Below are 14,503 nucleotides of genomic sequence, written 5' to 3'. Positions count from 1 at the left end.
CACCTTCTCCACCATCTTGAGGCCCCTTTGCTTCATTGTGTGGTGCATTGTTGCCTTCGAACCAAAAACAAATCACATCACATCCTACAAGCTCTGTCATTAGCAGATCATGGGGGTGAATCAGGCTTCATTAAGGGGTTTTGTCAAGTGTTTTGCGTTGTAAAAGCATTACAACACAATGGCGTGCAATTGTTGCAATATTAGGGCATTCAAAGACTGCTTGACAATAAAGTCACCTGCAGTAAAATCCCTTTCAGATTCATCAGAGGACAAACAACCCAGAAAGGTTATTAACTTGAGTAGGAGCACATAAAAGAGTGCTTGGCACAACTCGCCCTACATTTGAAGAGTAATAAGTGGGCGAATACATTTCAAATGTCAAATGCTGCAGAAGAAAGGAAAAACAAACAACATGACAGAGTGCATCTCACCAAATCTTTACAATGACATTTATTAAGAAAGTTAAGGGGCCACAGTGTATTCTGTTCAAAACTGTATCACTGCCCCAACACAATACAGGTCACAGCCGTTATGTACAGTCAGGATGATACATGTTCATGGACGTTATGATGCTGTTTCAATCTGTTCCAATTATACACAGACACATCGTTCCATATCATTTCATTGTAAATGTCTCTGCTACAGATCTAAACACATGGAGAGAAGTTTGGTTGATGTTTTGCTTTTTAAATCAGTGGAGCAGTGTGGTGTGTAGGTTTAATTTATCAAACAAGATTTCCATAGTCCCAACTCGAGGTCAATTTACTGGCTTTTTCCTGAGCGTGTGACCCTGTCACATGGAATTTGCTCAGTTGGATCTGCTGATGTGCAGGTTCAGTGACCATTATAATGTCATCCATAGCACCAATAAGGCTTGTAAGTGGATGTTGGATGAACTTTCATTCTACATTTCTATAGCCTCAGTATCATGAATGATTTGTTCATGGATTATTTTGTTAAGATTTAATGCGAAATGTTACAAGATAAGTTTATAACACAGGTTTTGAGATGTGATTAACAAATACTACCAAGAACTTGTGATCCGCAGTGAATGGAGCTTTTAGTGGTTTATCATTTGTCCTAAGCACTTAGAGGAGACATATTATGCTCATTTTCATGTTCATAATTTTATTTTGGGTTACTACTAGATTAAGGCTGATGAGTTCCAGGTGGACCGACTGTCTACAATCTGCTTATGCTCCTTGAATGCAAGACATAATCCGATTCAGTTTAGGGTGATCAATTTAACAGATTTAATAAATACAGGAACCACTGAGTAGGCAAACATTTACTGTATCGTTACATAAACAATCCATGGGTCCAACTGAACTAAAACTGAAAAACAAAAACAATATTAAAAACCAAGAAAAAAATACAAACACATAATCAGTCACTACATAACACAGACGCTGTGTTTCTTCAAGTGTGTTCAGTCAGTAGTAAGTACATTAAAAGTGCTCAAACATACAGTTCTTTAAGACCATGGGCCTCTTGCAAGAATCACAAGCACAAAAAAAGATTTGTTTTTAAGTGGCACCTACCAGTGACTTAAGAAAACAATTTTTGAGGCATTTCTCTCCTACCCTGTCAGTACAGAAAGTCAGAATTATAATCTGAATGAATTAGCAGGGGGGCTTTTCCACCAACATCGAACTGGTTCTGTTCTGGGCATTTAAGTGAACCACCAAAAACATACTGGTTTGGAACTAGCAAAGTTTGGTTCAGCTGGAACGTAAAAAAAAAGTAGGTTTTCTTTCACCTGAAGTGTGAACCGAAGCGTGTCATATTCTACAGGTTGTTGCACATTCACTGATGAGGAATCTTTGCTAACAAGAATCTTGAACAGAGCGGGTTTAAGAACAAAAGCTAATTTGGTGGAAAAGGGGAAGGAGAGGTTCTTAATACCGGCTGTATTAAGATATTTTTGTCTAATTTGTTCTAAAGCTTGTTTAAAGCTATGTTGGTTTTTTTTGGCTGCTGATTTCTGACAGCAGGATGTCAAGGTTAGTGGTGTGAAATTCTTCTTCCTACTCTTTGAATGAAACTTGCCAAAAATGGAGCGAGACAGGGACAATTTTAGGGACTTTGATTATCACATCTCATGACATACTTGTAAGTCGAAATGATCAATTTGCAACAAGTTTGCACGGTCAACAAAGTTGAGTGAATCTGACTTGGAACAAAGCAAAAGGGGTTTAAGATAAGAGTACAAAAATGATCTTGCAAGAGGCCTAACATGTGAGTAAAACTAGTGTGCATTCCCTGGTCTATTCAGCTACTCTTTACATGAGAAGGTGAGAAGATGTGAGAGCATCCTCAGATTCTTTATGTCAGGCTGCAGCTGGATGATTGATAGTCTCTACACGGACGATTGTGTCGAAGCCACAACGAGGGAAGAATATGTGAAAGGGCAGCCGTGAAGCCACTGTAAGTTCACACCAAGCTCTCTCAAAGGCACCAGTCTTCTGATGTGAACCTCAGCCCCTGTATAATCTGAATCCCTGATGTGCTGCCGGGTTCACACACTAGAGTTCACTCATCTCCGTGACACACACTCCCGAGTCCCTCCTTCAAGGCTTTCATCATTTTCAAAGCAGCGAGGACTCCTTTCAAGGTTCTGGTCCCTCTGGGTCTAAAATGGTAACATCTCTATACTGACCCAAACTCAGCCATCCACCCTTCGTATTTTTCCAGGTCGGCTGCGGAGACAGACTTAGAGATCTTCTTTAGCGTGAGGGTGAAGTCCTCCATGGTCACAGGCATCTGCAGCTCGTCTTTGGAGAGAGCTCGGATCTCCTCGGGGCTCAGGCCTTGGATTCGACGACGCATCGCCATCATGGACGCATCTCTAAAGTACATGTAAAGACAGGAGAAGAGGGGGCGGGGCTTTTAGTATTTTATAATATTTCTGCTAGTTTTGATTCCAACTCAAGTTTTACTTGATGGAGTCTAGGCTGTGATCACTGAGCCACATCTGGGTATAATCCTGCAGGCCACACAGGCTGTGTGTGGATGATACCGACACACACATCCAAGGACAATGAAACAATGCAAGCCGGAGATGAGAGAGAGAACATGAAATACCTATCGTTCCCAGAGGAGCTATGGCAGAAAGCACCAGGAGGACAAGGACAGGATGGGAAGGAGAAGTGTTAAACGAAAACAACTATCAATCAGCGACTAGAAGTAACGCTCAGCATATAAACATATTCCAATGATCAGTGCATATGTGAGTCAACGGGGCCAAAACAAACCTGACTGTGTATGAAGAGACAGCTCCAAGGAAACAAAAAGAGTACGTACGACTGATCTGACAATCGAATGATCATTTTGTCATTAGACTTTGTATGTGTACAGTACATTAGTTTATTGTTTTGTGATTGATTTAGTGGACATTTGTGTTACTCTACAAGTGTAGTGATAAAATGTATATGCATACAAACAGATTGAGAGCTTTTTAGTAATAGACAGTATAACTTAATTAACACTTCTGCCTGCTCCACCGTTATATAGGTGCCTGCACCATTAATTCATCACATATACTGTATATGTAAAACATCATTGTTGATCATTTCTCAGTCATCATTATCAAACATCTGAACTCATCTTGAAAGAGACTCAATAAAGCACTTCACAATGGAAGATAAAATTCTAAAGCTCATTATCACAGATATAATGTTAAGAAAAGAAATTATGAAAAACATCAATTACAAACAATAATTTGAAATTAACTTTATCAACGAAACTTAGACTGAAACTGAAGAGTAGACTGTGAAAATAAGAGCACAATGAGTGAAAGTGGAGTCCTGCATTCAAAATGCTACTTAAGAACAAGTACAGAAATATAATCATCAAAATACATTTAAAGTGCCTAAAGTAAAAGTGCTCATTATCCACAATGGTCCATTTAAGAATATTAAATACCAGCTGCAGCAGCTGGTAATGTTATCACCTTGTGAGTGTGTCTGTGTGTCATCATGGCATAATGTGGTCCTGTAGACACCTTCTGTACCGTTTTCAGTACTGTGCCGGGTGTTGATTTGTCTGTCTGTCAGGTTCTTACAGGTGTGTAAAGAAAAAAAATGAGTGCAGAGTTTGGAGATGTGGTCTCATTATAATGTAGTAATGACTACTGAGTAGTCATGGGTCAGAACGTGAACATGTGAATGGGTGTCGCAGCTGGTGTGATTCCATTGTAAGATGGTTTCTAGTAATTATGATTATGACGCAGGAATGTATTATCACTAATGTAGTTTTCAGGCAGCTTAATCTATTATTATTTAATTTTTTTGGCCTTTGTATGGCTTTATTGATAGGAAAGCTTCAGAGATGACAGGAAACAGGGGGGGGGGGTGACACACAGCAAAGGACTCCAGACGGGGACTCGAACCCGGTGCCGCTGCAGCGAGGACAAAGCCTCTGTACATGGGATGCCCGCTCTACCAACTGAGCTAATAGGTGCCCCAGGCAGCTTAATCTATAATACATCATAATTTATTAGTTGATTGCATTTAGTATTAAAACTCTAAAGCAACTAAAGCTTTCTAACAAATGTAACTCAGTAAAATATTTGCCTCCAAACTGCAGCCAAGTAGAAGTCTAACTGCTTCCACTTCTGTCAATGAATGAACATGCACCACACTCACTGAGACGGTCCTCTTTCATTCACTGTGTATGTTTCTCTATATCTCTAAACATGTCATGATATGCTGTGAATCCTTTTACACAACCCAAGTCTGTCTAGTGAGTGCTATTTTGCTTTAAAAAGGTGATTTTTGGAATTGCACAATTTATGACACTCCAGATTTTTACAGGTTTTGTCATCTGTTACATTATTTGGGATTTTCTCCAACATTAATGTGTCGGAATCATTTCAGTTTCAATTTTAGAGATGCTTTTCTGTGTATGCGATATCATGTTGCTTGGTTTTACCATAAAGGGGATGAAGGATGAACTGATCATGAATGTGTCATTTTGAACACACACTACCACACACACCTGCAGACGTTGGTGATGTCTGCTCCAGAGTAGCCCTCAATCTTCTCAGCGATGAGGTCCAGGTCCACGTCAGCAGCCACCTCCACCTCCCTCAGGTTGATCTTTAGAAGCTCTACACGACCCACAGCTACACACACACAGAAACAAAAAACATAATCACATATGAGGTTTGGGATTGCTGTGTGCAGCCTCTCGGTTAGACCACTACAGTGACTGTTGCTTTAGTTTGTTGTGGGGGATGGAGACACCTGTGGGCAGCGGGATGTAGATCCGCTTCTCCAGCCGTCGTCGCAGCGCCTCGTCGATGTCCCAGGGGAAGTTGGTGGCAGCGAGGACCATCACCATCTTCGAGGGGTCATCATTTTCCAGAGCTCCCCCCACACCTGGTCATAAGACACACACAGCAACAACAACATTAAACTAAAAACTGCGTATTACTCCACCATGACATATAATCATGGTATCTATCTAGGATAATATTCAGATTTTTTTTGTTTCATACTTGGTTTTCTAACCCTAGTGTGTACCCTGTCACAGCTTCACCTCAGCACTACTATACTCCACTTACCATCCATCTGAACCAGAAGCTCTGATTTGACCCTGCGGCTGGCTTCATGTTCATCTGATGTTCCTCTTCTGCCACAGATGGAGTCAATCTCATCTATGAAGATGGTTGTTGGTGCATAAAACCGGGCCTGTGGAAAATGAACAGTTTAAGACGCTTTGTCGCTGCCATTTAACAAAAATTTAAATCTTAAACAGTCTCCACACGTGCTCATAGACTTACCATTTCAAACAGCAGACGTACAAGTTTTTCTGACTCGCCCCTGTATTTGGAGGTGAGGGTGGAGGAGGACACGTTGAAGAAAGTAGTCCCGCATTCTGTGGCCACAGCTTTGGCTAACATGGTCTTCCCTGTCCCAGGAGGGCCGACCATTAACACACCCTGAGACAAAATGTTGCACACTGTTAAAACCTAAGATACACAAACACATGTACACCTAGTGCTAAGCCTAGCACCTAGCTTCTCACTATAAGCTAGTCATCATTGACCAGGCCGGTTCCAGTCAAAGTTGTGTTTTTCTTTTGGTTTTCTTACTTGGGTGTAGGGTGATGTATGTACATGAGTTCATTCTAAGCAAATTATTTCACGTAACACACAAGATGTTACAAACTTCAGGTGCTTTGGGAATTATGTTCTAATCATGTTTTAATCAGACTAAACTGTCATTTTGTTTTCTCTTCATTCATTCACTATTAATTCTAATTCAATCGCTGATCAAACTTGGAGATGTGTGCAGTCATTCAGAGGTCTGGAACCAGGCCACGTGAAGATGATTGTGCAATAAATGCATTAAAAAAATAAGTGAGTTCATTGACAGAAACAGAATATTCACAAGTGGGAACGGTGAGTCTTTTGACAATGCTGGACAACAGCGATTTTATTGGCAATCCTCTGCATTTGAACCCACGTACGTCATCTTTCAAAAATGAATCAGAGCCTGAGCAGGCTTTCAGACTGGAAGAGCAATTATTTTTTATTTTTAGGAATGAATAACGGCAGACTCTGGACGTCATTCACATCCATTATAGACAAACAAGTAAGGAAGCAAAGCATTTACATCCACAGTGCTCATAAACAGGAGAAAACAGCTAAACGAGAGTGCATCCGCTCCATGACTAACTACAGATGTGATCAGGCTTACCAGCTACAATTATTCTCCCTTTTCATTTTAGAATACTCAAAACATACAGTGCATTGCATATAAAAAAACAACATGGACATCATCTCCCCCCCTTTTTTGTGCATAATCAGTACCCTGAGTTACCTGATAAAAGGGAAACTTTTCCAATATTAAACCTGCTTTGTATCACGACAATATTGGTGGTTTAGCTAAAAAAATGATAAACTTGTCTCAATTCTGCCTGCACCCAGAGCCCCCTCACCTTTAATGTTTACAACAACATATTTTAGTGTACTAACGGGACAACAAGAAGAAACCACGCACCACCCAACTCGCAGTACATCACCCATCAGTGGGAGTGTTTATTGGCCCGTTGTTGCCCAGTGCATCCTGGTTGTTGTAGGTTTTCTACCCTTAAAGCGGCCCTTTTTCTTGGTTTTCTCTGGTCAAGTAGCAACAATTTCAAATATACTGTATTTCTATCTTTCTACTGCAAAGACAGCCCTTTAAAAAAAAAAATAAAATAAAAAATCAAGACTTTCAATAGTTTGTTTTTAAATGGTGTACAGACAAAATCATGTCAATCAAAAACCCTTTTTTTTCAAGACAGCACAATTCTATGCAAGGGCAATCTTTCCAGCAGAAAATATTTCTTTACTGTGAAATCTACGTGTACAAGAGTGCAAGAAAGAGACTATGTAAGAGAGTGAGTCTGTTTAAGGATTCTTGATGTCACTTTTTCATTAATGAAATGTGACATACAACTGGCCAGGACCATGTCACTCCAAATGTAAGTGGTAAATATAAGGAAACACTGAAATATCGTGCCTGAATGTCCTGCGAAGAATGTGATGATTATGTTTGAGGTTTCATGGAACCTGGACAGAGAGCTAAATCCAAAAACTGGCTTTGCAGCTGTTTAATCAATGGGTTTCTGTAAAAGTCAGAGCTGCACTTAATTAGAGGAAAGAAACAAGATTATGGGACTAGACCACAACCGTTGTAGACTCAAGATAATGCTGGTGTTCAGATTTATGACAATATGAGAGGCTGTTATTATTGACCGTGCATCTCAATGAATCGTCTTCCACTGTACCCCCATACAACCAGACAAAATGTTCTCATTTTTGTATAATCTGTTACATCCTATGTTTAAATGTCAAGACTACTGAACAAAGCTGTCATCTCTGATGCAAATCTCTTCTGTAAACTGTCACAGCCGCTGTGATGTCTGACATTTCTGCATCTGGTTTCTGTCTGTTGCTATGGAGATTGCATAAATCACACGACCCGCAAACATTTGAATGTACTTGTAGTCCCCACTGTGACAGAATCCATACGGGTTAATGGGTTTTATATTCCCTGCAGGACGGGGCAGAAAGACTTTCAAAATAAAACAGTGGTGCAGGCAGGATTGATCATAATCTCAGCAGGGGCAGGTGGCGGTGGGATGGCTCACCTGCCGTTTATGTTCAGGAATAGTCAGAATCCTACAGGCAAGGATTGACAAAACAGAGCTGCACAGACCTCTGTACTAAATGTCAACTGTGATGGATCAAATACCTTCAGCTTACGCGAGTGCCAACACATCAGTGATGAACTAATGTATTTTTGCGATAACTAATGTATTAATGTTTAATTTTGCTGCCGTCTAACTGAAGAGTTCAATTATGCGTGCATTTTTCCACAAATGAAAGTCACTGTGCTGCTCTAAAAACTTGACCCTCACATGGCCGGCCTGAGGGGAAGAGGCTTCACATGATCAAGTTCAACCGAGGCTGGTACAGAAGAAAACTAACTGACTATTCAGCAGAGTCATGTACATAGATGCTGAGAGGCAGCATTACTGCGCAGACACAAGGAAAATGTTAGAAAGATGCATCTAACACATAAACATTCACATTACAGGGTTTGTACAAAGTTTGGAGAATGCTTAATTTTAACTGTTTTGTTTACAAAGTTAGGAATATGCTTAAACTCAAGTATATTTCTTGAAAAATGCTTGATTTTTAACATAATCCATTGTTTAAATTGGCTTGCTGGCCAATAAAAATATATTAAAATGGCTTTGAATATGAGCCACAGAAAGGTAGGCATAATGCACAAACTGCACCAAGGCGATCGACCTGATGGGGGAGTGCTTGAATTTTAAAAAGATGTACAAACCAAGTTGTGAAAGGACAGCCAGCTGTTGTACCAGGTTCAAATATAGCTATACATTTATACTTTGTAGAAAAAGGTTGCAAACAAGTTAGTTCCAAAGTAAAGTTAAGATGGATCTTAAAATGTACACTTCCCTGAGCAGGTGTAATTCATTCATTATTTGTCATAGCAGAACAATTAAAACTGGGAGAAATTCACGTTAGAAGCCAGACGATATTTTTCTCAATATTTTAATTCCTCAGGATGGGAATTGAGAGCCTGTTCTAGCTGAGAACTGGTTCCAAATTGTCTGATCAATCAGAATCATATACCTCCAAGCTTCTCAAGTCCTTTTCTCAAATTTTTCTGACAGTTAATAATTGCAAAAAATGTCGTCAACTGCTGCGTCGAACAAGAGGGGGCATGGTGGAGAGGAAGAAATAGTCCAAAGCGTGGCTTTATTTCATGAAGAATGATCACATCAGTGTCAGTTATAATGTCAGTTAATATGTCAGGTAAGGGTGGAAAAACCAGCAATATGCTGCAACACTTTTCTATGCAACATGGGCTTATATTCCAGGAATGTCATGTATTTGACAATCGCACGCACGAGTGCCGTGGCTTCCTAAATGAGTAGCATGTTCATTACCAAGGCTAAATATTGTGGCCTCACAGTTGTTTTCTTTGAATAAGAAAACCTGAATGAAAAGGAATGCTGTTCAAATATTCTCTCATTTTATCCATTTCAAAATTATGACAGACCGTTGCTACAATTAGCTCTCAAGGCTGAGACACATATCCTGCGTGAGCAGTGAGTGACGGCTGCGTTGCTGAACTGCTTAGGCTCACCCAGGCTACAGCCATCTCAACTCATCTATCAGTTTGTTCAGACTCAGAGATTATAAAACAGTTATGTTGGAGCTTAAAGCCTGTGTAGACTTCCATGCAGAAAAATTTAATTGAGGAATCAACAAGGGAATCAATAAAGAATCAGAATGATAAGCAGAGTTGGTTATGGCATCGACATCAATCAAATCTTATCAATTCCCAGCCCTGTTGAGCAACCTGCCTGTGAAAGACTACATACATTAACATTTATGATGACACTGATGCCGTCTTGGTATCTGTTACTTAGATTAGATGAAGGCACAGCTGTGACGTATGTCAGTGTAATATGGAAATTCTCACCTTTGTGAAAAACCCCCCCCATCAATGTAGAACGATAAATTAATCACTTAATTACTAATGAGGTAACAGAGGAAATATGTGTTGCGTCATATCATACATTATACTGTATTAGCGTGTTTACACATGATTACATACATTACTTTTCCCTTTTTTTCTCTGTTTATCTCTGTGAGTTCTGAGTCATTTCAAAAAACACATTCAAGTAATGCATACCGCTCAGAGAGTATGTAAGTGAGTGTGTGTGTGTGTGTGTGTATGTGTGTGTGTATTTGAACCTTCCAGGGGCGACGAATGCCCTTAAAGAAGTCAGGCATCCACATGGGCAAAACCACTGCTTCTCTCAGCAGCTTCTTTGCATCTTCCAGATCAGCAATGTCCTCCCTACAGTGCATCCAAAGAATTAGGTCACAGTGCTGTGATACAAACTTCCCCCGCAGCAAAACGTATAATAAAGGAGTATGTAAGACTCTGTATATGCTACCGTACCAGTGAACGTTTGGGTTACGGGACACAATATCTCTCTCCAGTGAGTCCACCAGGTCGCTGTCATATCCTGTGCTGTCAAACTTCTTCTGCTCTACATCCCCTGCTCCGTCTCCAGCCCCTTTCTTTCCCTGATAAAGGAAAAAGAAGAAAAGGGATTAAAAGTACAGAACGCTTTTTTAAGTTCTATTCGTCCAACAATCAAATCAAACTGCTGTAGTCTGACCTTATCGTCTTTGGCCTTTGTGCCTCGGGCATCTCTGAATCCCGGCCGGTCAGATTTTGGGTTGGCCTGGCCGCGGCCTCCTGGCCCTGCCCCTCGATGCTGCAAACCGGGGGACTCCTTCCTCTGCTGTTTCACTGCACTGTTGGGGCGCTTTACTGCAACAGGATTCCTACACACACACACACACACACACACACACACACACACAAAGAGGTAATAGTAGGACATAACTGCAGACAGAAACATCTTAAATCATTTTCAGTGGGGAGATAATAGTACTAACATTGTGTGCCAACATTCCCACAGTCTCTGTGGAGGTTGATGTCCCCTTTAATGACCAGATAGTGAGTCACACTGCGTGCTGCTAAAGATAAAACTGATAATGCAAAATATGTCTCTTTGTACTTCAAAGTGCTTCCTTATAGAGCTGTTTTGTTCCGCAGACTTTGTGGGTACTATCAGTAATGACTTCTGACAGAATGTCAAGAAGTCCCCTGGATCATAGGTGGCCCCTCAGCAAGTGAAATAAAGAAATCACACTGGAATAACCCCCACACAGGCTAAGATGTTGATGATGTTGAGGATCCTAGTTCATTCTCATTCATGTAACTGTAACATAAAATACAGGAATCTGTGTATTTGTATTGTTTATTACAATTTATTATATCATCGATTCCCCGGTCTCTTCAAGAACAAATTGTGACCCACACAGTATAAATGTTACCTGCACTATTACTTCAGCTAAATTTTATTTTTGCAAGCACACACACTGAAAACTTCCCCTGTATGTTTCAACTGACAGGACGAACAGCTTGATGAAGCTTTTTTCATAATGGTAGACCCGCATTTGGATCAAAAATGTTACTTCCACACACACACACACACACACACACACACACACACACACACACACACACACACACACACACACACACCTGTGTTCTGCAGGGATGGGAGGAGGCCACACTGCTGGATCTTCAGGTCTCTCCTCAGACTGAGGGGCTAGGATGTCAACTGGCTTCTCTGACTTGAAGCTCTCGAGCGTTCCCATGATGTCTTTGACCTGCTCATACTCTTCAGTCAGTTCCTGCCTGACCTGGTCGCAAACAGAAGGAGAGTGCTGTGTCAGCACGGCATCACAGAACACCCTAATGAAAATACAGGACTTGATGTGTATAGATGCTGTGGTAAAAAAAAGCAAGCAGTAAGGCGTTAATGTTTATTTAGGTTATAGAGACAGAGGTCAATGGATAATAAATATAAAAATGCCAGCAATGAATAAAAAACAATGAATACAAAAAAAATAATACGTGTCACCAAAACTATTTAGAGAAAATAAGAAATGGACGGGCGAGAGGGGACAAACGGAAGAGGTTACCAAATCAACAAATCATGGAAAATGTAACTGACCAAACCGTGGAAGAATACACCGACCTGCCACAACATTAACAGGACTAAAAGGTGGAGCGAAACCAAGTACACACCCCCACATGGCAACGGCACTCCCGGAGATTAGTGGTCACCGCAGCAGGACAATGTGCCCTGCCACACTGCAAAAACAGCTTAGGAGCAGCCCAGAGGAACGTGAAAAAGAGCTCAAGGTGTCGAGTTGGCCTCAAACTTTCCCAGATCTGAATTCAATCAAGCATCTGTGAAAATGTGCCGGAACAAGTCTGATCCATGGAGGCCCAAAATCATAGCCAACAGGACTCATAGGATCCACCACCACCAACACCCTCGTGCAAGCCCACACAGAGGTCCTATGTCCCGACAGGTCAGAGTCAAGTCCGATCTATTGTGGGATATCCATGGATCGGACCTGTTCCGGCACGCCCAACAGATGCTTGAAGATTTGGATCTGGAAAACACCAGGACCCTTGGCTTCCCAGCAGAACACTGCATTGTAACAACATAATCAATGTTATGCACTTCACCTATTAGTACTTCTAATGTTGATTGACTATCTCAAACATGTGTAGCGCTGACCTGCAGTTATAGGTATGAAGGTTTGATCACTGCTGTATGAATGGTATGATCAGGTGTGTGTAGGTGTGTGTGTGTGTGTGTGTGGGGTGGGGTGGGGGGGGGGGTGGGGGGGTGGGAACTCACCTGTTGCCACTTGACTTTGAGAGCAGGGTCTCTGAGGGACTGACAGTGCTTATGGATCTGCTGAATGACGCCCTGGTAGTACACAACGGAGGAGTCATAGTTCCCCAGCAGAGCATACTCCCGGCCCTTCTTGGCGTTGTCACATATCTCTGCCAGATTCATGGTGAATAGCAGCTGTACGGCGAGGGAGACAACAAGCACGCTAACGTAAACTACAATGACTGAGGACAGAAGCACTGTTAATGTCGGCTAGTTAACTACAACGTTTTAAACTAGGTCAAAGCCATGTTATCATATTGTAAGACCTAGGTTAGTCATTACAGGACGGTGCAGCTCTGTGGAAGTCAGTTATCTATCAGATATTGCACTATACCCGGTAAAAGCCATGTTGGTTACGCTAGCTAATGTCAGGGACTGTGATTTTAGATTGGTCGCAGACAGTGCACCTGACTGTTAAATCAAGCCCTTGTTTAAATCAACTAATTTTCTTGCCCACGCTCTGTCATCTTGTCGACGTTAGCCTTGCTAGCTTGCCGCTAGGCCACAGACAGAAAACAATACGAATCGTGTTGCAATAAATAACGTAAACGCGCCTTAATCCTCCCAGCATGTGTTAAATGTGCATGAAGACAATAGCAGCCGAGCCACAAGCTCAGTTATATTCTTTAACAGCGAATAAAGCGTGGAAATAATAGTCATACCTGCATGAAAAGCACTTGTTTGTGCTGTTAGTTTGAATCAGAGGTCCTGTATTGAGGAAAGTGTTACCATGGCCGCAGAGAGACGCCGTGTGAGGAATACAGGCGGCTCGATTACTGTGCTGCATTCGCGGCGAGCTGGTAAAAATGACAATCCTGCTACGTGATGGTCGGGACCATAGACATATAAACGTTGACGCCGCATTGTTGCCGCGGTACGTCAGCGCGTCCGCCATGTTGGATGTGGCAGGTCTGCCCTGTAAACAAATACAAGTAGATTCAACTGTGGGTTTTCTGAATAAAAAGCACTGACGTTTACATTTAACTCATTTTGATGAATTGTTATTATATTCAGTGATTTATATTCATTTAAGTACTAATAATGGCAATCATTGAGACACATTTTTTGTTTTGTTTTCAAATTAACAACATAATAACATTTCATGGTAAAAAAAAATCAAAATAAAAGTTGCAGTAGGCTACTATTATAAATATGCACCATATATTATGCAAGTCATTTGTCCATATTTAAAGCTAAATTAAATTAAACAAGCTGACAGAAGACAGTGACATGTAGTAACACTGGTATGGTCCTTTAAACATTCTGACCCTTATGTCTGTTACTGCACCAAGTGTATGTATTTTTTATGTGGCAGCCTTTATGTCCACTAAATTTCCCTAGGAACAAATAAGTAATTAATCTTGAATTTTACCACTTAGTCCTCACATGATATTGATCACACAAAATGTAGAAAACAATATATTGTGCATATTTATTATAGTAGCCTACTGCAATTTTTTTTCTTCTTTTACCATGAAACGTTATTGTATACAATAAAATAAATGTCTATAATGTTCTGTCATGGAGTATATCACTTTACTGCTAAAAGAAAAGAAAGCAGACTCACTGCCAGTTGCAATGTCTTATTTTGATTTGCAGATTTTTTTGTCTCAGTGATTGCTATTATTAGTAC

The 14,503-nt window shown here is 40.8% G+C and overlaps 1 protein-coding gene across 1 annotated transcript; it reads right to left on the bottom strand.

Moving 5' to 3' along the window:
• Positions 1-435: 435 nt before the first annotated feature.
• Positions 436-13,596, bottom strand: katnal1 (katanin p60 subunit A-like 1). The gene is made up of 11 exons (XM_073473035.1): positions 13,533-13,596; positions 12,832-13,005; positions 11,658-11,818; positions 10,723-10,891; positions 10,500-10,627; positions 10,289-10,394; positions 5,786-5,944; positions 5,567-5,693; positions 5,247-5,381; positions 4,999-5,125; positions 436-2,848 (listed from the first exon to the last, which is right to left on the bottom strand). Exons 1-11 carry the CDS (start codon positions 13,536-13,538, stop codon positions 2,650-2,652), a joined length of 1,491 nt encoding a protein of 496 aa, XP_073329136.1. The 5' UTR covers positions 13,539-13,596; the 3' UTR covers positions 436-2,649.
• Positions 13,597-14,503: the final 907 nt, after the last annotated feature.

This window comes from Pagrus major, chromosome 9 (genome assembly GCF_040436345.1).
Source record: "Pagrus major chromosome 9, Pma_NU_1.0".
Taxonomy (NCBI): domain Eukaryota; kingdom Metazoa; phylum Chordata; class Actinopteri; order Spariformes; family Sparidae; genus Pagrus; species Pagrus major.
This window is presented reverse-complemented; position numbering and strand designations above follow the sequence as displayed.